At 39.4% G+C, this 25,532-nt stretch overlaps 1 protein-coding gene across 3 annotated transcripts in view; it reads left to right on the forward strand.

Moving 5' to 3' along the window:
• Positions 1-25,532, forward strand: part of ADCY8 (adenylate cyclase 8) — a gene marked incomplete at its 5' end in the record, with an annotated part of 218,088 nt that overhangs the window by 32,215 nt on the left and 160,341 nt on the right. For all 3 annotated transcript variants that reach the window (XM_082601266.1, XM_082601267.1, XM_082601268.1), the window contains one exon: positions 16,209-16,358. In XM_082601266.1, the coding sequence (XP_082457392.1) occupies positions 16,209-16,358 (150 nt within the window). The remainder of the gene's footprint in view (positions 1-16,208; positions 16,359-25,532) is intronic.

Below are 25,532 nucleotides of genomic sequence, written 5' to 3' on the forward strand. Positions count from 1 at the left end.
AAGTCCCGGGAACTGACAGGATGTGCAAGGCAGTATACAGCCAGAGTCTGCTGGCAGGCGACATGAATGAGGGACTGCCTGAAAGATAGCGGACTTTCATGGCAGAGTCCCAAAGAGAAGATGCTGCCACTGCATCTTGAAGGATGCCAGGGAGGTAGGGGTGTGTGTGTGTGTGTGTGTGTGTGTGTGTGTGTGTGTATGTGTTGGGAGAGGGGAGGGGGCAGGGAGACATTGTAGGAAATGGGAACCAATTATTCAATGACCTGGAGATGTAAGAGGCTTGGTTCATGTTTCATTCAGGTCTCAGCAGGAAACAGATAAACTCTCCTAGGGGTAAGTGAAGTGAGCTCAAGCAAAGGTTTGGGACAGGACCGAGGAAATGAGAAGGCTTGATGAGGCACAGAGGAAGCTGTTTCCACCCCCAGGGGCCTGATGGAGCTAGGAGAGGGATGGTATTACCAGAACCTGGTAAGAGCTGTCATGTTATAGAGGAACACAGCCATTGCCCAGACTGCTGCAGGATGAGGGATTGCCCCAATCTCTCTCTCTTTCCATCTTCCTGTCTCCTTCTTGAACTAGCCATGGCAGAACCCAAATGGAAGTTGAGGACAAGGAGACCTGATGCAGCTCCAGAGATATCAGGCTTTCAGAGCACTGAGCGGGGCACAGAAGGGCGGCTCTTTAGGGGCAGAAAGAGAATAACCAGCAAAGTTGATCCAGATAACCCCAAAGTATCCTACGTGACGAGAAGCCAGGGAGCACGAACGGGAGAAGTAGTTAGAAGAGCAAGACACGGAGAGAGAACGAAATCCCAAAGGCTCTTCCTTAGTCTCTGCCCACTGCCTTATTCTGGAGACAGCCTATGTGAAGACCTCAGTAGTGGCTGCCATTTTGGGGCGTTTACTGTGTATCGGGTAAATGCTAAGTTCTTTATATGTAGCAGTTATCTCCTTTAATCCTTATAACCACCCATGAAGGATCATCACCTACTGACTGCTAAGTTATAATAACTTCGATAGTGACTGTGTGTGGTTTTATTTTATTCTTGCAATAACCCTAGGTCATAGGGATTTCTTCCTTTCTTTTGCATGTGAAGAAATAGTTCACTAGAATATAAGCTTCAGGAGGAAGAGACTTGTCCTGTATCCATGGAGCCAGGTATAGTGCCTGACCATCAATAGTCATTTCTATTAAAAACCAAAATAAACTCAGAGGCTTTCATAGGTAGAGTGCTGGGGTTAAATTCTGACTCCCAAATTCTAAAACCCTAAACCACAGAACCTTCCTAGAATACTGAAGGGGGTACAACCATGGACATACACTTTCCTTCTTCCCTTGGGTGTCCATGAGACTCTGCTTTAGGCGGTCCAGTGGTTAGGACTCTGCGCTTCCACTGCAGGGGGCACGGGTTCTGATTGGGGCGCAGCTTCAGTCCCTGGTCGGGGAACTAAGATCCCACAAGTCGCACGGTACAGCCAAAAGCAAAGAGTCCTGAGAATCTGCTTTAGCTGAGGCCTCCCCTAAGGGAAGGCAGCAAGCTGAACAGCTCACATCCCTATCATCTCTCCATCAGCAAGCTCACTCATTCATTCAACAAATATATCCCAAAGGCCTGCAGTATTAATGGTCTGTCCGTTTGATGAGGGCGGGACCTGTGTTTGTTTGGTCCACCTCCACATAGGCTAGCATGCTGTCTGACCTGTTGGAGGCACTCAGTAAGTACCTGTTGACTCCAAGGATGAATGAGGAACAGGATAAGTGTAGGTGCTGTGCAAGGCCCTGGGGATGTAGAGCTGACAGTGGATGAGATCGATCACCAACATATAAGGGCAATGATAGATGACTATATGAGATACAGTCCAAGAGAGAAGGAAAAAAAGGGGGGTTGCTTCTACATGGGGAGGGGACCAAGCTGAGTCTTGAGCTCCATGAGTCGAGTAGATGATTGCCAGACAGATGGCGAGGAAGCTTTGGAAAGAGCACACTAGGAAAACTCCTCCTGGTTTTCCTGGGACCATCCAGGCTTTAAAACAAAGTTCTGTGTTCCAGGCAAACCAGGACAGTTGGTCATCCTCGTACCACTTGCTAGCTCTGTGGCCTTGGGTAATTTCTTAGGCTCTCTGAGTCTCGTTTTTCTTTTCTATGAAAAGGAGCCAATAAGACCAAGAAGGGTTGCTATTGGATTGCCATAAAATAGCATATGTAAAGGCCAAAGCCTGGTACACAACTGGAGTGTAAACAGAAGCTCTCCTCACATCCCCTTGCAAAGAGGCAGGCGATTCTAAGTGGTAGAGTTACCCCAGCCTGGAAAACAGTCTTGGAGCAATTATTGGCTACTTGGTTTGTCCTGCTCTCTGAATACAGTGGAAGAGACATTATAAATGTGTTAATATCTTAAGCCACTTTGCATTAGCATAGTTTTTCTTTAAATTTTGAGCTACCACCTGTTATACTTCTCATATTTTTTTAAAATTTAACTTCATCATTTTACCTCACCTATTTTTAAAGGGTTTAATCATTTATTTTTCCTCACCTCCAGTCCTTCCTATTTTTAGTCTGTAACATTTTTACTTTCTTCTTAATGTCAGAGTTTTTTTCAATCCATTTTTTAAAAATCTTACGCTCCTGTTCTCTTATCCTTTTCATTCTATTTTTCAAAATTCTCTCTTCTTGTTTTCTTCTGAAAAGACTGCCTTTTCCCCTCATTGCTTTGTCATTTCTCAAGATATTATTCATTGAACCCAGGGTTTTTTGTGTAGGTTTTCCATCATTCAGTTTTACTTGTTATCATATGCCCTCTGAGTTCAGCACGCCTGCATCATTTTTTTTTCCTTAGATATGCACTTAAGTTTACTACTTTAATGCTCTGTTACTTTTTAAAACTTCATTACGTACTATCTATAATTTCTTTTTCTAGTTCAGTATGTACTATTTATAAAGGGCAAGCAGGAAGCATGGTCACAGGCTGACAGCTGTGGGAAAAGCCCACGACCCTGGCAGAGGACGCTGGCGGTACCTTTATTCCTCCAGTTGCTTCTACTGAGCCTACTGAGCCTATGGATCCTCCCAATCACTCCCATCCCAGTCTTACCTGAGTCCCTGAAGAGTGAGTTTAACCTGGGTGATAAATCTTCCTCGTGCTGTATTACTAGACATCTTTCTCAAACACCACCCTCACCAGGTTGCTTACTGCTCAGACCCTCCGGAGTCACTCTTAGGACATAAAAGACAGCAAAAGCAGTAATAACAGTCATAACCATGACCGTAGTCAATAGATATTGAGCAATGATTGTCTTACAGGCCTTTTGCTAATTACCTTTGTCAATTACCGAACAGCCTTTTTAGGAAGGTATTCCTATTTTACAGGTGAGGAAATTTGAGGGCCAGAAAAATTAACTAACTGGGCCAAGTTCACATAGCATATAAATGGCATTATTGGGTTTAATGGCTCCCCACCAGCATCCTCTGCCAGGATCACCCTACTACCTTCTCTATGGAGTAAACTATGAACATAACCATTCTTCGTAAATTTGCATAAAATACAAAAGGTGTTAATACTTCATGGTCCTCTGAGTTATTTCTCAACCTGGAGGAAGAAAATCTGTAATGCATCATTTATTCCAAAATAAAAAATATATATACTACACCAAAATATATATATATTGGAAAAAAAGATGGCCTCATATTTAAATATATATCCAACATTTATTGGTTACCTGTTATCTGCTAGGCACATTCATATATATATTGTATATATACATTATATAAATATAGAGATCTAGATATAGAGATATACATACATGTACTTCTATGAGGCAAAGCTTTATTCCCATTGTTCTGATGGGAAAGTTGAGGTTCAAGAAGGCAAAAAGTGACTTGCTTAAGGTTGTATGCCTAGTCAGTGGAGAAGCCAAGGAACGCAGACCCAGGTCTCTGGTACCGAAGCTCCAGCACCAAGCAGGTGTGAAGGCCCTTGGTTGGTGTCTGCCCCACTCACTTTGTTAGGACACCCAGCGCCTGAACGCCTCCTGGGGGTTGTGGAGAGTATCACAACCTCCCTATATAATTTTTCTAAATCTCCCCTGGGTTCATGCTCCCCTCCTTCTGCAGTCCCTCCCTCTGCTCCATGTGCAGCCCTAAGGCCTAAGTCCAAACACAGAGAGGCCTACACATGGGCACATTTCTGCAATTGTAAGAATGCCTTATGAAGACACACGGCAGCTTGCCAAGAGCACGGGCTTTGGTGTTAAAGAGCCTGGTGTCAATCAGTCCAGGCTGTTTAGCTTTGGGCAAGTTACTCTCAGGGTCTTGGTTTTACTATTTATAGACAGAGGTGCACAGCCCTCCCAAAGCTCCTTTGCCTTTACCAGGCTCAAGAACTGAGCCATCCAGTGGTCACATCCTGTAGTCTGTCATGCATGTGCTGAATCCACATTTACTGCTTGAGTGAACTTTCATTGCACTAGTACATCAGGGTACACCGGGGTACATCGGGGATGAGGTTGGAGAGCACAGTAGGTCTAAGTTCAGGCTCTGGCTCCCATGACCAGGGTTCAAACCCAGCTCTACCACTCGCTCCATTAGTTATCTTGAGCAAATGGTCAAACTTTGAGCTTCAGCGCCCTCCTCTAGACAATGCCCATCTTAGTAGTACCTACTTCATTGGGTTATTGTGAGGACTAAATGAATTAACACATGCCAGGCCCTTAGAATGAGTCCTGGCATATATTAAGTGCTCAATAAATGCTAGCTGTCTCCTAGAGGATGACACCAGACCCTCTCCAGCTGGATTCATTCACCTAGAGATACGAGTGCTTTACCCACATCTTTCATATATTTCATATACCCATTATATGCTGGCAAAATATCCAACCTTCCTAATGCATTGTCCTGTGTTTATTTACTCAATATACCCTTGTCTCCTGACTGGGTTCCATTTCCTCTGCATCAAAGGTCTCCTTCAGGTCTTGGCCAGCTTCCTCTTGGATCCTGCAAAGTCAACTTCCTGTGTTCAAATCCTTGCCCTCCCACAGTGAGGGCTGTTTAACCTTAGACAAGTTACTTAACCTCTCTGAACCTCAGCTTCCTCGTATGGACCTGATAACTTTTCCTGCCTCATTGAGATTATGTGAGAACACCTATGGAAATCACTTAGTAAGATGCCCTGCACTTAACATGAGCTTTAAAATGTAAGTTATAATTGCTACTGTTTAGTCTCCCAATTTCAGTTTGAGCATCCTCCAAAATTTATGATGGGTCCTAAAGACAAATCAGGATGCAAATCCTTAAGAAAATAGTTTTCAACATTTTATATAAATTAAGCTTGACGGTATTACCTTTCAAATTCCTGGTTTCCATTAAAATACTGGAAAATACCCAAATGCAAAGTGACCGTTATTGGATTGCAACAGATCTTTTCTTTATTTTCTTACTAAATTTACAAAATAAAACTATCTTCAGGGACAGGTCCAATAGCCACTTTCCCAGAGCTAGTCTTTCCATACACACAATAGCACTTGAGTGGATGCTTCCAGAGACCAAGAAATAAATGGAAGGAGAGTCTTTCCCTGCTCTTAATAAAGCAGGGCTCTTCTAGCCTTCAACAGTTTGGACTGCAGACTTCAGAGATGTTCCCTGTACAAAGCCAGCTGCAGAGTAAATGTGCACATCCCTGTGGCATATACTTCGAGTGCAGAGGGGAGGGGAGGTCCCCAGGGATCCAGTCCTCTCTCCCACCTCCAGTCTGGCCAGTTGGCAATGAACAGCAAAGGATCTTGCTGCAATGACAGAAATGCAAATCCTGTGTCAAATAGGGGAGCTGACTGTGCGAGCCTTTCCCGCTCTGAACTCCCTGGCTTTGAACAGCAGTGCCGACACTGTGGCCACTGTCCCGGGAAAGAAAGGGGCAGCCTGGCCCACATAGAGAACCTTCCGTCTCCAGGGCTTGGAGGAAGAGATGGGGGAAGGTGAGGAGGGACTCATCCTGTCCTGGATGACTTTGTGGAGGTCTTCCCACTCAGAGTGACAACTTCCCTCTTCCCAGTCATCACAAAACTACACCAAAGAGGTGGGTCACTGGAATTCACTCATGTGACTGTCAAGTTAATTAGATTTGACAAGTGTTTGTTGAGTATTACAATGCCAGGCCCTGTGCTAAGAGATGAGATACAATGGACGTGGTGTCTGCCCTGTGCCAGCTCAGAATTTAGTAATGTTAGCGAACGCAAGTTCCTGTGGCCGGGGCACAGAGAGGCTAAACAATACCGAAACGTCCCAGTTTGGAGCAGAGAAAGGTTTACTGCAGGGCCATGTGAGGAGATGGGTGGCTTCCGCCCCAGAAAAACCCCAAACTCCCTGAAGGGTTTCAGCAAAGCATTTTTAAGGTAGGGAGGGGCAAGGTTGGTTGTTGCAGACTTCCTGGTGCAGGAATCCTTTGCCCACGTAGGTCAGGTCACAATGTTCCTGCGAAACTCCAACCAAACAAACGTTATTTTCTGTTCTGCAACTTTTTATCTTCTCTATATGAATGGAAAAGGGTTACACTCTTAAAGGTCAGAACCTTGAGAATGGGCTGTCCTGTACACTTCAGGCTATAGGCAACATTCTTACCTCCAAGCAAAAGCAACAGAATACAAAGGTTAAAGTAAAAGAAACAGACCTAATATGGAGTCAGCTTTGTTCTTCCCCATTACAGTACAGGCTGATGCACACATAAAAAGGAGATCAAAAGGTAGTGTTATCTGTGATCTTCAGACCATTTTCATGAAGGTGTGATTCCCTATGGCAGCCCATGGACCCACAGAAGTACATGACTCTGGGAGCTTTCTAAAAATAAAGATTCCCAGGCGGCCTCATCCCTGGATATTTTTATTCGGAAGGTCTGAATAGGGCCCCGGGGAATCTGCATCTTTTTAACCCTCCCAGATGATTGGCCTGTGCAGTCAGAATGATTAATTTTCTGGAGGTCACACTCAACTCCTCTCTTCTTGTAACATCTACACAAAATTTATCAGTGAATCTTGTCTCTACCTTTGAAATATATTCAGGGTCTGACTGGATCTCACCAGCTGCACAGTTGCCACCCAGGTCCAAGCCCACAATCTCTTTCCAACGGTATTTTCCTAAAAACCTTCTAGCTTTTCTCCCTGACTCCATCCTGGCGCCCCCTAGAGTCTGTTCTCTTCATAGCAGCCAGTGCACGACCCTTAAAACAGAAGGTGGGTCATGCCTCCCAGTACTCAGGATTCTCCCATGCCTTAAATGCCAATATTCTTATCATGTGCAAGACCATTCACAGTCTGACTGCTTGTTACCTTTCAGGGTTCATATCCTAAAAGTGCCTGCATCCTCCTGTATCTCTCTCTGCTCCAGCCACGGCGGACTTTGAGTGGGCTTCTTGCTTCTCCTGCCTCAGAGCCTTTGCACTTTCTGTTCTCTCTGCCAGAACTTCTCTTCCCAAATATCCTATGACTCACTCCCTCACTTTTTTCAGGTCTTGCTCAAATATCTTCTTATCAGAGAGTCCTTCTCTGAACTCCCTATAAAGGAGCAGCCCCATCCCTACTGTATCGCTTTCTATCCTCCTTATGCTGCTATATTTTTCTTCTTAGTATTTATCACACACACCGCCACCATGTATTAAATATTCCTTCATTTATTTGTTTATTGCCTGTCTCCCACCACTAGAATGAGAGCTGAACTTTATCTGCTTTGCACGTTGCCAGTTCATAAAACTATACCTGACACATAGAACTTGCTCCATAAATCATTTTGAATGGATAAATTATTTAGTAGTGAAGGGTTAGGAAGACTTCTTAATGGCAGGTTACAGATATGTAAGGGTAGAAAAATAAAGCATTGATTGACAAATGTTTCTTAAGCGTCTCACATTCAGCATCTCAGCTCTGGGGCAAAGGTGGCTTACAGGTGGGGCTTACAGGGGTCTAGAGAGAGCTGTAGGTTGGAGGGATTACATAATAGAACCAATCGGAGGCAGTCATAACAATTCCCCCCCAACCCTTTCATGGAACCACTGATCTGCAGCTGCTATAATGGAATAGTATCTCCTTCATAAAATTTATTTTAAAAAAGCAATAATCACAATTTAGGTATTTTTAGATATTTATTTGATACTAAAATGCAGCAGTAAAGATATTTGTGAAGTCAATTACTGACTAAGGATCAAGTCCCTACATGAGTGGTTGTTTTTGGACTCTCTTCTCCTCCAACATCTCCACTTTGCCTCCCCTCAGCTTTTGTTCCCCTAGTTCCTGAGTCCTGAACACTCTGCTCTGCTTCTGAGACTCAGTCACCTCCTTTGGAATTTGCAGATGCCCCTAGGAAGAAAGAGCTCCAGATGCTAGGCTCACCTGTTTGGGTGTAATTCTTCTCGATCTTGACTCCTTATGCTTTGTTTTTTTGTTGATTTGTTTTGTTTTCTGCCTTGTTAGATCTCCACAAGTAAGTTTGTCTGAATAACCTGTTCCTCCTATTTCAATACACATACACACACGCACACGCACACTTATGCATGCACATATACATGCAAGTATATGTATATATTATTTCCTTTTGTTTTAAGCATTAAGATCACACTGAAATTACAGATTAGTGTTTTAATACAGTTTTAAATATTACAACTTAATGTATCATAAAGATTTGCTCATGTCATTAAATATTTTTAATGCAATTTTATATTCCCTTGTATATGCATGCCTCAATTATTCAGCCATTTCCCCTGCTATTAAAACTATGCAGTTTCTATTTATTTTTTAAAACTTTCATTAATAAAGCTGCAATGAACATCCCTTAACAGAAATTTCTGATCCTGTTTTTGATTGTTTCCTTTAGATAGATAACTAGAAGTTGGGTCACTGGGTCAAAAGAAATGAGTAAATTTTGCAACATGTTGCCAGTTTGTTTTCCAGAAATACCTAGGAAAGTCCCTCCACATCAGCAATGTATCAGATTGATTTAAGTGTTTTAAAAAACACTACTGGGACTTCCCTGGTGGTCCAATGGTTAAGAATCTGCCTTCCAATGCAGGGAACGCACATTCGATCCCTGGTCCGGGGACTAAGATCCCACATGCAACGGAGCAACTAAGCCTGCGCGCCGCAACTACTGAGCCTGCGCGCTCTAAAGTCCACGCACCACAACTAGAGAGCCCAACTAGATAGCAGCCCAAGCACTGTAACTACTGAGCCTGTGTGCTCTAGAGCCCCTGCACTACAACCAGAGAAGCCCGCGCGCCACAACAAAGAGCCCACGCACTGCAACGAAGACCCAGCACAGCCAAAAATATAAATAAATAAATAAATAAACACCTTAAAAAAAAAAAACTACTTACCTTTAATTTGAGCCTCAGCTTAAGCTTTTCTGCTTAAATTAGAGCAATATTCCGTTTTATTTTCTTTTCCTTTTTTGGTAGTCTCATTTTCCACATTTAAGTCTTTATTCCATTGGCATTTATTTTGACATACAGTATGAGGGGACTCTAAGCCATTTCTTCCAATAAATGACAAATCAGCCTATTACTGACAATTATTTTTTCCACTGAATCGTTGAGCTGTCTGGATCATATACAAACTCATTATGTTTTCTATTTTATTCCACTAATTCTTCAGTTGAGGTTTTCACTATTGCCACAGAGTTTTAATTATTGTCACATGATGGTATATATTATCTTCTAGCTGTGCAAGGACCCTCTGTAATCGCTTTTGTAAAAATTTCTTTAGTATTCTAATTCATGTATTATTTCAGATACACTTTTAAGTCATCTTCCAAGTTCCAAAGGAAAATTTCACTTGGGATTTTGATTGTTAATCATGTTAAAGCCCTAAAGCAATTTGGGTAGCATAGTTAATAGCTAGCATCCCTTTACCAGAAATGCTTCCCTCCTTTATCTTTTGTAAAGTCGTATGCTTTAGCTCCCACATATTTATTAGTGTTGACAAGGATATTTTTGGTGTTTTACATTATTATTGCTATTTTAAGATCATTAGCCCATCATATCTTGTAAATAATGATGGAAACATAGGAAAGCTATTAACCCATTCCTTTACTCATTCAGCAAATATCCAGCACTTATTAGATGCTGAACAGTTAACAGGCACTGTGCTGAGCACTTAGCCACTGTGCTAGGTACTAGGTGTCAATCAAGGGCTAAAATAAATGTCATCCCTGCATTATTAGAAGTAATAATCCAATGTGACAGATACGCACCAGACAACCAAGTGTGCAAATAAATATATAATTACAAGTTGTGATAAGTGCACAGAGTGCCGGGATAAAGAATGGCAGGGAAATCATACTTTGATATAGTGACCAGGGAGTACCTCTCTGAGGAAACTAATAAAGCTAAGAACAGAAGGATAAGAGGAATCAGCAAGGCAAGAAGTGTAAGGAAGAATGTCCCAGGCAGAAGGAACAGCTTTTGCAATGGACCAGAGAGAGGAAAATCTTAGAGGAGGAATAGAAAGTAAACCCGATTGGTTGCAACAAAATGAGTAAGAGGAGAAATGGTATGAAATGAGTTTGAAGAAGATCAAGCAGGCTTTATTGTCATGATGAGGAGTTTGCATTTTTCTCTTTTCTAACAGTACATTTATCAATCTATTTATTTAAAAATCTATGTATTAGAATAGGTACCACACTCTCATGTAAAAATATAAATGGTAGAGATTATACATTTAGGCTTCAGTTTCTGTCCCCAGAATTATCCAGTACCTTACAGAAAGAGTCTATGCATAGAAAAGGGATAGCAAATATTAGTCCTTTATTTTTTTCCCCCACTTAATAGTATATATAGGAATGTTCTGTGTTAGTATACAGAAAATTTCCATGTTTTTATCTACATACATATTCAGTTGTATGGCTTTATAATTTAACCAATCCTCTATTTATGGCCATTTAGATTCTTTCCAATTGTGCGCTTTTACAAAGAATGCTGTGATAGCCTTTGATCTTTGTACCTGGAGCTACACCAAAATGGAGTTACTGAGCTGATGAGTATGAATTGATGAGTGTCAATTTTGATAGATATTGCCAAACTCATGGATTCACCAAATAGGTATAAGAGTGACTACTTCCCCCGCAACCTAGCCAGAGTAATGTGTTATCAAATTGTTTATCTTTGACAATTTGATGGGTAAAAAATGGAGTCATGTGCTTTCTCATATATTCACAATGTATTATTTTAGTTTACTTGTTTTTGAACTTATTGTCATTAGAATCACACTTTTTTCAATATTGTTTTCTTATCTATTTTGATTCATACAATAATAGATTTATTGTCACCACTGAGTAGTATTTAATTATTTTAATACATCCTAAAATATCCATTCTACTATTGGTGGACATTCAGATTATTTCCAGCTTCAAGCCCTTGTAGAAAATGCTGTTCTTAACATTCTTGGGCATGTCTCCTGGGCCATATTTGCAAAGATGGCTCTGGGTATGGAAGGGAAAGGTGCAGTTTAGCAAGTTACAAATTAAACGTTGTGCAGAGTCTAAGTAACAGTGTCAATTCACATTGCCAACAGCATCCTTGCTGATTTGATAACACCCTACTATTTTTTTTTTCTTTCTGGAGCCAACCGGGTAGATGTGGAATGGGTGTGGATTTTAACTTAGAGTTCCTAGATTGTTTCCCTTATTTTCATATTAATAGTCTCTTGTCTTGGAAATACCTGCTTATTTTTTACCCTGTATTCTATCGGATTGTTTTTATTTTTTGTAGATTTATACAAGTTCTTCATATGAGCTGAAAATTAATTTTTGCTAATTATAAATGTTGCTAATATCTCTTTATAGTTTTTTTCCATTTTATTTATGTCTTTCAATGAATAGAAATGCTTAATCTTAATTTTATCAAATGTATTCATCTATTTTTATGGTTTGTATTCTTTGCGTTTTATTTTAAAAATCTATTACATTAGTAAAAGTATTCTCCTAGATTGTCTTCTAAAATTTCATATTTGTTCCTTTCATATTTAAGACTTTAATCCACCTGCAATGTATTTCTATGTATTGGATTAAGCAGGGATTTACTTTTACTTTGTTTCCCAAGTGAATAACAAACTGTTCTAACACCCTTTGTTCAAAAGTCCCTCTTTTCTCCTTTTAACTACAAAGCATGATTATCAAGTTTGTGTGTTTATGTTCCTGGGCTCTCTATTCACATCCACTGGTCAATTTGTGTATCCCTATGTAAATACCATGAGATCTTAATCACTTCAATGGTATAACAAGTCTGTTACCTGGTACTGCATGTCTCCCATTTTGTTCTCCTTTAAGAATATCTTATGTATTCTTTTCTTTTTTAAACATCTTTATTGGAGTATAATTGCTTTACATTGTTGTGTTAGTTTCTGCTGTATAATAATGTGGATCAGCTATACTCATACATATATCTCCATAAGAATATCTTATGTATTCTTGACTCTTTGATCTTCTATACAAATTTTAGAATCATCTTGAATTCCACTGGGGGTAAAAATACCTACCAAGTTTTGAAATCTTTACTATAGCAATTCTTTCATCTTACAGCATAACATGGTGTACAACCCTCCATCTGGGTCTTATTTGATTATTTTAAATTGAATTTCATTATTTTCTCTGTCAAGTTAATTTTCTATCTGTCATGGTTGCATTAGAAATGCAATTAGCATTTTATTTTGACTTTATATCCAATGTCTTTGTTAAATTCTTATTAATCCTAGTAATTTTTCTGTAGAGACTTTCAGATATTCCACATAGATAATTATCTGCAAAAATGAAAGTGTATCTCTTCCTTTCCAAGTTTTATCACCTTTATTTTGTTTCTGTTTTTGTCTTACTGAGATAGCTGGAATTTGAGAATGATGTTGAATACATTTGGAGATAACTCATCCTGGCCTTTAAGCAAATGTTTTTAACCTTTTATCATTGAGTAAGTTGTTCATTTTAGGTGTTTTTGTCTTTGTCTCTGTAGATATTCTGCATAGTGATTAAGAAAGTTTACTCCTAATCTCCACATTTTTATAAATGAAAGAATATTGAAATTCATCAATGCTGTTTCATCTCAGTGGGATGATTATATGTTTTTTTTTAAAGCTGTAAATGTGGTGAATTGCATTAGTTGATTGGATAATGTTAAACTATCCTCAGATTCCTGGGATAAATTTAATGCAGTCAAACTGAATTATTTTTTCTATGTATTGATGGATTTGATTTAGTAATATTATGTGTAGGAATTTTCTTTCATGTTCATGCGTGAGATTTATCTGTTAATTACCTTTATGCACCAACTTTATTGGTTATGGTAGCAGGATGCTGCTAGCCTTATAACCTGAGTTGGAGAATATTCCCTATTTTCCTACTCTCTGGACGAGATTATGAAATATTTAAGTTATTTCTTCAACATGTGTTGGTAGAATGCTTCGATGAAGCCATCTGGGCCTGTTGCTTTCCTTGTGGAAAGATATTTAATTATGACTGCATTTATTTAATTTTTCTCTTGTCTTCTTGAGTCAGTTTTGATAAAGATATATTTTAAGAAATATGTAATTCAATTTATGATTTTCATTAGCATTGAACTTCATAATATATTTTTATTATCTATTAATTTCTGCCATATATTTAAATTCTCATTTTCTATTCTTAATATTGTTTGTTTGAACCTTTTCTCTTTTTCTCTTTATTAAGCTTGTAAGAAGTGCTACTGTTTTATTAGTCCTTTCAGAAAAAAGACTTTTGACTTTATTGAACCTCTGTATTTTATGTTTGGTTTTTATTTCATTAATTTTGGCTCCTTTCTTATTTTTTTCCTTTTACATACTTTGGATTTATCTGTTTTTTGTTTTTTGCTAAACCTTTAAGTTGAATGGCTAGCACATTCATTTTCAGCCTTTCTTATTTCTTTTTCTTTCTTTAAAAATTTTTATTATAGTTGATTTACAATGTTTTGTTGGTTTCAGGTGTACAGAAAAATGAATCAGTTATATATATACTCTTCTTTTTCTAATGAAGCATTTATTATTATATATTCCTTGGTGAGGACTACTAAGTTTTTTTCAGTAGTATTTTCATTATTCTTTAGCTATACATATTTTACATTATGATATATTTTTAGATCCATGAGTTATTTAGAAGTATTTTTAATTTCTAAACACATGGTATTCTTTTAGGTATCTCTTAAATTGCTTTGTAACTTGATTTTATTATAGTCATTGACTGTGGTTACATGATACTAGTTCTTTGAAATTTGCTGAGGCTAACTTCAGGTCCTATCACAAAATCATATTTTACAAATATTCAGTATGTGCCTAAAAAAGAATTTGTACTATTAAATTTGCATACCATGTTCCATTTCAAGGTTGTTAATTGTATGAGCTATTCAAGTTGTTTCTATCTTTGTTGATTTTTTAAAAATCTTTATTTATTAACTGCTGAAAATTGTGTTAAGATAGACCATTATAATGGTGGATTTATAAATAATTCCATAGATTTATATCTTACTTTGTATTGGGTGTTTTGATACTATATTGTTAAATGTGTCCAAGTTCATACTTTTTATATCTTCCTGATGAATTAAACATTTTATACTTACATAGTGACCCTATTTACCTCTAATGATTTTCCTTAAATTCTCTTTAATATATATTTACACAGCAAAACCAGTTTTATTTTGTTTTGATTTGCAAACTTTTTATATCATTATATTTTAGCAATGCATTTCTTTTATCTAACTGAAAATCATTATCATAACTGGAAAGTAGGTCCCTTATATATAACATTTTACTCTGACTGCTTTTCATATTGTCTTTGGTTTGTTGATATAGCTTCAAGCTTATTGACTCTTTTTTCTGTCATCTAAATTCTGCTGTTAATATCATTCAGTAAAATTTTAATTACAGGTATTGTGTTTTTCAGTTCTAGAATTTCCATTTTGTGTGTGTGGTTTCTATTTCTCTGCTGATATTTCCTATCTTTGCACTAATTACTAGCATATTTACCCTTATACCATTGAGCAAAATTGTAAGAGCTACTATGATTTTTGTTTGCTACTTCCAACACCCAGGTCAGATCAGAACAGGTCTATGTTGATTATCTTTTCCCTTGAGAAGGGGTCACATTTTTATGTATATGCCCATGTCACATAATTTCATGTTATTGTTAACATTGTGGATGTTACATGGTTAAGACTCTGGATTCTCTTGCATTCTTCTGGAAATTGTGATTTTTGTTTTGTTGTGTTGTGTTTTAGAAAGTGGTTAACTTGGTTGGGATCAAATGACAATCTTTGTCTTTTGAAATGCAGTTCAAATCTCAGTTCAATTCTTTTATCATCAACTCAATCGTTTGCCCTGTGCATATGTGGTTCAGGGAAGAGTTTATATAGGAATTTAAGGTCCCCCCTCACTGGTTCTCTTCTTTGGGGGCTTTTCCTCTCACTTTTCAGCAGCCATAGTTGTTTTGAACTCTGTTCTTTGCTTCTTCAGGTCACTTGGGTTTTCTGTTGGAGCTTCTCTCCCCTACACTATACTGAGTGTTACCTGCCTGCAAGCTAAAGCCATAAAAATCAAGAAATCCACACTATGCTGTTTCTTTCTTCCAAGTGTTGACTCCCTTCCAGAATCTGCCTGCTTTTCTTCACTGGAGAGAAGTTTGGAAGGGGGCAAATGTGAAAGTACAAAGTTTAATTTAAGAGTCCAGCCAGGAGATTTTGGTGCCTAGGAGATGGGTAATGGCAATGGAGATGGAAGGCAGTAGACAAATATGACATCTTCTCTTGAGTTAGGAACATCAGGACTTAGATGCTACTCAAGAAAAACTGGGTACCAAAGTCAAAATACAGTAGTACCATTCAACTAACACCTTTCCTGTTTTTTATTCATCTCTTTCTCTTCTGCTCACCTGGTTCCCCAACCCCTCAAGAAGAGGAAGAGAGAAGAAGCTGCTCTATTTTACTTGAGGTTTCCAATCCGAGTTCAAATTCAAACATGGGGAGAGAGAAGCTTTAAATTGGATAGAGTGGTTGAGGGAGGTCTGGGGAGATGAGTTGACCCCAAGACCTGAATGAAGGTTCTACTAACCTGCTACTAAACATTTGGATTATTACCTTAAGATTTATATTGGAAATTTTTATTTATTTACTTTTTCTCTTTGCCTGCCAATAGCTCTTGTTTTAACCACCTGACCGGGCTATGTCTGTATTTCTGTTTTAGGTTGTGGCCCAGGCAGTGTTATTCATGTGTATGAACACGGCTGGAATCTTTATCAGTTACCTGTCAGACCGGGCCCAGCGCCAAGCCTTCCTGGAGACACGGAGGTGTGTGGAAGCCAGGCTGCGCCTAGAGACGGAAAACCAAAGACAGGTACCAACTGGAAGGGCCATATGCCCTGGTTGTCACCTAGCCAGTCTCTGAATTACACGGAGCTATTTTCTCCCCAAACACATCCTGACTTGCAAGTGTTCTTTCAGAGTTTCTGTCATGGGATTCCAGAGTCTAAAGTACTGGGTTGGCCAAAAAGTTCGTTCGGGTTTTTCCATACGCTCTTATGGAAATAGTTATGTCAGACTCACGGGTCAAAGTGAGTTAGTCTGATTCGCCACACTCAATTAGTTGTTCCCCACAAGAAATAAAATGATTCTAGACATAAAGTGATTTTCTGACACTTTTCACTGACATCTGTGTTTGTGGACAAGGCCATGGTTTCTGAAAACCATTAGCATTCTCATCTTTGACTCTCCTTTTTTCAAACTATAAATTGCTGTTTCAAATAAATGTTTTACTACATAACAATTCAAATTATAGGAAGCTCAGAGGAAAATCTTTTACATGTGTAGTTCCTAATACCTCATCCTGATTTTCAGAAGACATCATTGAACACAATAAATTTTATGGAACATGATACCAATCCCAGGATAGGGGATGCAGAAAGGAAAGCAAGTTGGTTCAAGGTGGAGACCATGAGTTTTAGTTGGAAGAGGTTAAGATAAAGGAGTTTCTTGGACATCCTGACTGGGTGGATGTTATAAGATTTTGAAAAATAGCTTTGGCCTCAAATGATATGTTTCCCCAAAATAAAATTAGCTTTCAAAAAAATAAAGATTTGCTCCTATTAAAATTATTCATATATTAAAAATTAATGCATATCTTTGCCTCTGAAAGTAATGTTCAAATAGGAATAACAGGAATGTGTTAAAATTGGTTATAGAATGAGCATATTTTATGTTCAACATGTTTATATGCTCTTAGGAATCCTATGCTCAATAGATTTATTAGTTCTACCATACCAGGCTCTTTTTTAAAGTTATGTCTATGGACACACGCTTCTTATTTTAAGCTTTATGCCATAATGGTTTGAGAAATTATAAAGAAAGTAGCTTCAAAAAATGCAACATTTTTTTTCATTTTAACATGATTGAATCAGCAGTAAAATATGGATCTTTAAAGTGAGCAAAGCCAGGTCTGTGTGATAATGAAGGAGGTGGACAGGTAGGGTGCAACCTGACAAAACTCAACTCCCAGTGCCATATGTTATTGCCAGGGGCACAGAGGAAACTACTGAATTTACAGAACCTACATGGATTTCATAGGATTCAGAATTAGGATGTTTCTAAGTTGAAGCCTAAAACAATTATGGAACCTCCTAATAGGTTAATTGTAGTTGCCCTGATCATCACTATAAAATAATTCAGAAAAATAACTTTAAGAAAGAAATCACCTTGTACAATAAACATCTCCCAGTATCTTCCAGGTTATATATACATATATATTGTGTTCTTCTGCAAAACAGAGCAGTTGCCAGACTGGCACGTCACTCTTTCCATGGGATCTATGCCAATTCAGACAGTGCTGCTGTATTAATAATTCATCAGCTGTTCTTGACGCTCTGTCACAACCAGAACTGCAATTGTGGATAAGCTGTCTGGGAAGCTCAGTCTTTTATTTAATGTATATGAAATATTGGAGACATTGAAAATGATTGCCTTATCGTACTCATAAGGCTTTTCTTCTTTTCCCATTCTTCAAGTTCAGTGTCTCAGAGTCACTATGATGTAGTAAATCTAACACGGTGAAGGGAGCTTCCTCCGTCCTCTCTAATCTTTATTTTTTTTTAAGTTGATGGAAGGAAGAAGAAAATAATACACAGAGGTGAGAACAAGTGACAACTCGAATGTGGTGAAAAGTTCGCTAGAATTCATTCCGCAGCCATATTACCTCCTAGTTGGCCACCTAAACCACTTAACTGTCAGTCCTAGGTTCCTCATCCATACTTGGGACAATATCTTTTATTTCAGCGTTGTGTTTGCCTCAAATAAGGTGACATATATAAAGCAATACAAAACTATAAGTCAGCCTCATTTTTTTTATAGATGAAATACAAGAAGAGGCTCTTTTGGTGCAAGGTTCTTTGTTCTGAGGATTAAGTAAAATATGCTGTTGGTTTGTTATAGTCCTGTGTGTACAATTCTGATAAAGTATTTGTGGTATATTCACCACCCTCTTTCCCTCCCGTGCTAGTATCTAAGCTAGCTGGCTCTGTATCATTCAGTGCTAAAGTTACTTTCCATTGATATTGATCTCTGATTCAGGTTTCCATTATCCCTGAGAACTTCCTCAGTGGTAGATGGGCAGACAAGGCACAGGCTTTCAAATGAGACTGCCCAGGATTTGAAATCTTTCCTTAGCTGCTTACTATCCTAGTGAACTTGAGCAAGCTCTGAGTCTTAGCTATTCCATCTGTAGCATGGGGATAATAATACCCTTCCTGAAGAGACTCCTTAATGGTTAGAAATATTGTGTGCAGAGCCCTTGCAGCTCAGTGAAGAGTTTTTACTAGCATGATGGTGTACAATGATTTATATGAATCAGCCAGCATAGCTCAATCCCAAGAGGACTCATTTGAGAACATGTTATGGGTTGGCTTGTCTCAGGTGAAACCCCAGTTGAAAGTTATTCATACAGAAGGAAATCAGGATGGTGGTCCTCCTCAGGTGTACAGTGATCAGAACTCAGCATTAGGCTCTGGATATTTTAAATGTCATTCACAAATCCAACCCCATTTACATCTTCAGAGCTAATTATAACACTGCAACTGTTAGAAATTCTATATCATGTGAAGGAAAACATTGCAAGTGCCTAAGTGACAGCAGATCCTTTTTCCTTAGGAAATTATCTCAAGGGTGACTAAATTGCATTTTATTTTTGCACTTGCATACAGGACCAAGAGGTCTTATTCTACAGAAATGTTCAAGTTTTGTAGGATTTTTTTTCAAGAACTGGCTTTCTCTTGTGGTAGAATACAAAGGAAATATTTAAATGACTTAATACATTCATCAATGAATTAATTCATTTATTGAGGATCTGTTATGTGCCATGAGCTTTGCTGGACCCTGGGACTATAATGGTGACTAGCAATCAATTCCTGGTCTTACATAGTTTATGGACAGAGATGGACAACTACACAGACACCTATATGGTGTTTGGGTTCTACCTAAACTGAAGGTTGATAGAAGGTTAGCTAAAAGAAATGATGCCTGAGTTGACTTGTGAATAGGATTTAAAACTCAATAGAGAAGCAGTAAAGAGTATGGCATGAAGGTCTCAAACAACACATATAAACATCCTGAAGGAAGAGAGAACACTGTCAGGGCACTTATAAGCACTCCCATGATAATTCATTTATTTATTCATCCACCGATTCATGGTGGAATTACAGAGACAAGTAACACTCAGTCTCTCCTCTGGATTGGATGAATAGAATTTTAATTATCGGAAGAGAAGAAAGAATTGGCAAAGGTACTGATGACAAGATATATATGATCTGATGAAGGCTGGCAACATTGGGAAGCAGGTTTCCTCCTATACCTTGCAGCAAAGTTGTGTACTTTCTTGAGTACACTGCACTTTTCCACTCAGGGAAAATATCTACTTACTGAGTGTTAACCTGTGCAGTAGGCATTGTTCAATGTGCTCTGTATGTCAAAATCAACAAAATCTATTACAGATCTCTCTTACAGCATGCCACACTGGATCTGAATCACTACATGCCTGTTTGTTGGGATAAACTGTCCCTTAAGAGTGACCTATGGCAGCAGTTTCTGAAAACCAGTGAGGAATAAATGGTTCTGAAATGACTGAGATTGTCAATATTTAATAATAATGTTTAATAATTGTTACTAATCATTTTTCCAAAGAAAAATTGCCAAGCAATAGCTAAAGGATAAGTGGCACATGAGCCATGCTTCCTTTTGCTTGGTGGGTCCCACACCATAATGAGATTCTTGAAGTCCTGAGAATCAGGCTTTTTCCTTGGATAACCTGAAGTTGCAGGCACTGTTCTTAAGGTTGAGAGCAAGCAGACAGGAGGAACCAGAAAATGCTAAAACTCTTTGCTCAAGGTCTCTTCTAAACTAGGTTTTTAACAAAGTTTCTTGAAGGTGACACTCAACTTTACCATAACCCTGTTCCCTCCCATAGCACCTGGCACAATACCAAGAAGAAATTACTGAATGGGCCCAAATGTTGACATTTTTAATTTAGATGATCAGCTTCAAGAAGTTGAACGCATATTGGCTCTTTTTTTCTGGGAGGCAAGGACTTGGTCTTTTTCTTTTTTTTTTTTAACAATTTTGTTATCAGTTGTAACTAGCAAAGAGCATACTAAGCATCCCTTACCTGTCTGGTCTCTTGGTCTCCATCCCCAAAGCCTGGTCTGGTTCAGAACCAGTGCACCGTAGGTGTCAAAAGCAAAATCTTCAATGTCTGGAAGATCTGGATTCCAGTCCTACTTCCTGTGCTTCCTGGCTGTAGGGACTTAGGCAAACTACTCTCCTCTAAAGACCTTGATTTTTTGAGTGTAAGATGATCATAATGATCCTAACTTCCTCCAAGATTGTAGTGAGATTAAGGATGAACAGTTCTCAGCCCAAGGCGGAGGATGCTCTCAAGACATATTAGAGAGGATGCTGTGATGACAATGACATTGATGTCACTCTTCTCTGCAGGAAAACCCTTCAATGGTAACATTCCCTCCAAGATAAAATTCAAACCCCCATGCATGACCCAACAGGTCTTCCAGGATCTACCCTTTTTACTCTCTCCTCACATCCCTTTCCGCCTGCTTGCCACACACATGAAACCAAATGACCATCAGCTCCCTGAACTGCTATTTCCCTACTCTGTGTCACGTGGTTCTTTCAGCCTAGAAAGCCACCTCCCTCTCATTACTTTCAGAGTAATGTCTCTTGCCTGGATATACCGTTCCAGCATCCCTTCCTCAGTGAGGCTTCCTTGTTGAGTTGAAATGTTTTTCTTATACTTCCAGCATGCCTTAAAGTTAACTGTATCATAGAACCTGTCATACTTTATAATGTTTACTAGTCTGCATTTCTCTTTTTCCATGGCCAATAAGGACTACTTAAAGGCAGCTATTCTACATGATTCATCTGATTCTCTGGTATTTATCCAGCACAATGGCTGAAATATAAGATCTTCTGATTAACATTTATTTAACTGAGTTATGTTGAATTCAAATTTTGGCTCCTTTCACTTCCACCTAAACCAGGGTCATGTTGTAATAATTCTTCTGTATAAAAGTAAAGAGACTTGGGACTTCTCTGGTGGTCCAGTGTTTAAGACTCCACACTTCCACTGCAGGGGGTTCCAGTTTGATCCCTGGTCAGGGAACTAAGATCCCACATGCCACGTGGCATGCCCAAAAAAAGAAAAAAATAGTAAAGAGACTCGTGCCCACCGTGATCCCCATTAGAAATTTGGAGGAGGACTCATCTAATTCAGGAGAGCCTGGGACAGGCTGAGAACATATCTTATACAGACCTGTGAAAGGAATTTTCCATCTGGAAGCTACGTCTTACAACGTCTCTCTTTGGGGAGTTAGATTCTAATAATTGTAGATTTTGTAATCCCACCTCTCTTGAAAATGATCCAAATGGCCCATATTTGTTTTAAATATTAAAATGAATTAATAGTTTTTCTTTCAGCTTTGAGAATTGCCGAAACCTACTTATGGTAATCATGGCATTTTGAGGTATCTCTGAAGCTCTGAGGGCCCTGGAATAAAGTTTCTGATGATGCCATATGTTGCAACAGCAGGGAGATTATTATTAAATGCAGCAGACGTTTTAGCTCTATTAAAACAATTTTGTTTAACTTAAACATCTTTGTCAGACAATATTGGTGTAAGCTAATGGTTTGGACAATAGATTGGGTGAGAAAGTTGGGTTTCCTACAGAGTTTTGAGTTGGTTGTTTGGATGCATGTTGGTGCCCAATAGCATCTAGGGAAGTGTTTTTTCAAGCTGTAGATAACTGTTACCTAGTAAGGCAGAGCCTTGACATTCATTCATTCAAAGAAGAATCAAAGTTGACCTGGAATTTGCAGAACCTCAGAATATTTGTTTTTCCTGCTCCAGTTAGATAGGTCTTTTCATTATGCGCCAGAAAATCCTTTCTGTGCTATTCTCCTTCTCTTACATTGAAGACCACCCATGTGCCATGAACAAGACCATCATGTTCGGGGCTTCCCTGGTGGCACAGTGGTTAAGAGTCTGCCTGCCAATGCAGGGGATGTGGATTCGAGCCCTGGTTGGGGAAGATCCCACATGCCACGGAGCAATTAAGCCCGTGAGCCACAATTACTGAAGCCTGTGCACCTAGAGCCCGTGCTCCGCAGCAAGAGAAGCCACCTCAATGAGAAGCCCGCGCACCTCAACAAAGAGTAGCCCCTGCTCACCGCAACTAGAGAAAGCCCGTCCGCAGCAAAAATAAAATAAATAAATTCAAAAAAAAAAGACCATCATGTTCATCCTTATCTGTTGTTCATATATTTCATATTAACTATTCTCTAGTTTATAGTGGAACATTCTCAGTTTCCTGAATATTCTTCTTATCTTATTACATTCGTGCCTTTGCTTATGCTTTTCCCCCACCTGATATAAAATTCCTTTCATCCCTAAACCTTATCCACTCTTCAAAACTCAGCTCAAAGTTCACCTCCTCCACCAAGACCCTCTCTCTTCCACCTAATTGTGACCTCCTTGAGTGTTTAATTTGTGTATTTCTTTGGGGAATTAATCTCCTTCTACATTCTGCTATGCTCTTGCTGTATTTTTCCTTCTACACTATAAACTCTTTGAGGATTGGATACATGTTTCATTTGTGCTCTTCACAATAACTGTGGATCCAAGAGGGGGAAAACTCAAGCTAAGAAGAAAAGCAGAGACAATCAACATTTAATGAGTGCTCTAATTGTGTTTGTGAAATGTCCGTTTACTCAAAAATAGATGTGAATAAATAGATTTGGGAAACACTCTCTTCCCATGATGTGATTTTTGGGTCCTTGTCCTCCAAACCAGGAGTCTGATCTTTCCTTGACAATTAACAATGTTAACTTCCTCCATCTACCAGTCCAAGTTCACTTTTCTCTTATTCCTTTAAATAAATGACTTCAGCCTAGGTAGAGTTATGCCTAAGCAACATTTTCAAAACTATAGTTTACCTGGAGGCATCTTCTTGATCATCTTACTCCTTGAAAGCTTCTCTGCCTCTGTGCGCCATTTCTTTCATAGTTTCATTTCTTTTCTTTCAGGTGTGTTGGGGAGAAAAATTAAAGTGTTATTCCAATCACTGTCCTCACCAAATATGTAATACTCCACAACTGTACTGTCCAATAGAATTTCCTGTGTTGATTGGAAATATTCTGTATCTTTGTTTTCCAAATACCACTAACCACATCTAACTATTTATCAGCACGTGAAATATAGTTAGTGTGACTGAGGAAATGATTTTTTATTTTAATTCTTTTAAATTTAAAGAACCATTAACTAGCCATTTTATCTCTTGTTTCTCTTTTGGGGATTTATCATGACTTCAACCATCACTTTGGATGGTTCCATGTCAGTATCTCTAACACCATGTTATTTTCTGAGCTCCAGATGCCCAGCATCAACATCCTGCCGGACAGCTTCAGCTGCATCTCTCACAGGTACCACTGGCTCAGCCTGTCCTTGATCCTCTCATCCCTCCAACATGCATTTTCTTTCTAATAGCACTTCCTTGTACCTGATTCATCCACATCAACTGTGGTACCAATTCCTGTTGATGCCATAATCCCATGCATTTACTAACTGTCCCTATATTTCTTTTTCTAACACTATTTAAGTCCTCCCACAGAATAGCTTCCTAACGCGCTAACCAGTTTCTAACCAGTGTGAACTGCTCTAACCACCTGGAGTCACTCCACCCTAAAATTATTCTGGAAAAAGAAGCTGTATTTCGCTTCTTCCCATTTTCTTTCCGATCTGTGAAATGGGAGACTCTACACATATATGATACCTCATAGGAATGTATGGAGCATGGGCTGCTGTTTTCTCTGCATCTATACTTGTCCCTCTCCATCTCACAGAGAGTAGGGGTCCCGTGTAATGTATTCGTGTGCAGGCCTTATGTGGGGTAAGAATGCAGATCCTCCTCTCTCTGCTGGGAGCCTGCCCATACAGGCTGCTTTCCTCCCCATAGGGAGCCCACTGATTCAGTGAGCCCTACAGTGGCCCAGATGCTCCGTCTCTGGCTGAGGAGCTGTAGCTAGTACAAACAGAAGGCCTAGGACCCCCATTGTTCACTCACTTTGCAGCCACGGTCCCCAACTTTTCTTTTATTTATTTATTTATTTATTTATTTATTTATTTATTTTTTTGCGGTACGCAGGCCTCTCACTGCTGTGGCCTCTCCCATTGCGGAGCACAGGCTCTGGACGTGCAGGCCCAGCGGCCATGGCTCACACGCCCCGCCGCTCCGTGGCATGTGGGATCTTCCCGGACCGGGGCACGAACCCGTGTCCCCTGCATAGGCAGGTGGACTCTCAACCACTGCGCCACCAGGGAAGCCTGGTCCCCATCTTTTTTGCTAGTAATAAAGTGTCTTGATTCCTGTCTGCCTCTTGTATCTGTTTCTCAGCAGGTTCATTGGAGAGGTGCGGGATGAAACGAACTCACATCTCAAAACCCCAACACAGAGTGTAATGCCTGCCAGGGTCATATTCTTGTGCCCAATTTTGATTATAGAAGCTTTCACACTAAAGCCCCCATGGATTGCTACTGCCTGTAGACTAAACCAATCTCATTTGCACTGTAGTACAACCCATCCACTACCTGGCTCCTGCCCGACTTTTCAATCGTGTCACTTGCTACCACTGTCCTTGTACTGTTACTCTCCATCCAAACCAGTAAACATGCCCCACACTTCTGTGCCTTTGATTTCTTGCCCTCCAGGTCCAGGCTGTGTCCTTCTCTGCCTTTCTCTGTGCCTCAGGAGGCTAACCTTTATGGATGCATCAACAGGCTCGCTACCTCTAACTGCTGGTCGGGTTTGGACAATGAGAGGCACTGGCTAGAGACTTGAGGATGGAAAGGCAAAGAGGCCATTGGATTTATCTCCCCACTGTCTACCCGACTGGATGGTGGACTAACAGTGCTTCCATTTCTCTACCAAAGGCCACAGTTTCTCTCAGGCAGCCATTTCC

The sequence above is a fragment of the Mesoplodon mirus genome (genome assembly GCF_964341445.2).
Source record: "Mesoplodon mirus genome assembly, chromosome: 16".
Lineage (NCBI taxonomy): Eukaryota > Metazoa > Chordata > Mammalia > Artiodactyla > Ziphiidae > Mesoplodon > Mesoplodon mirus.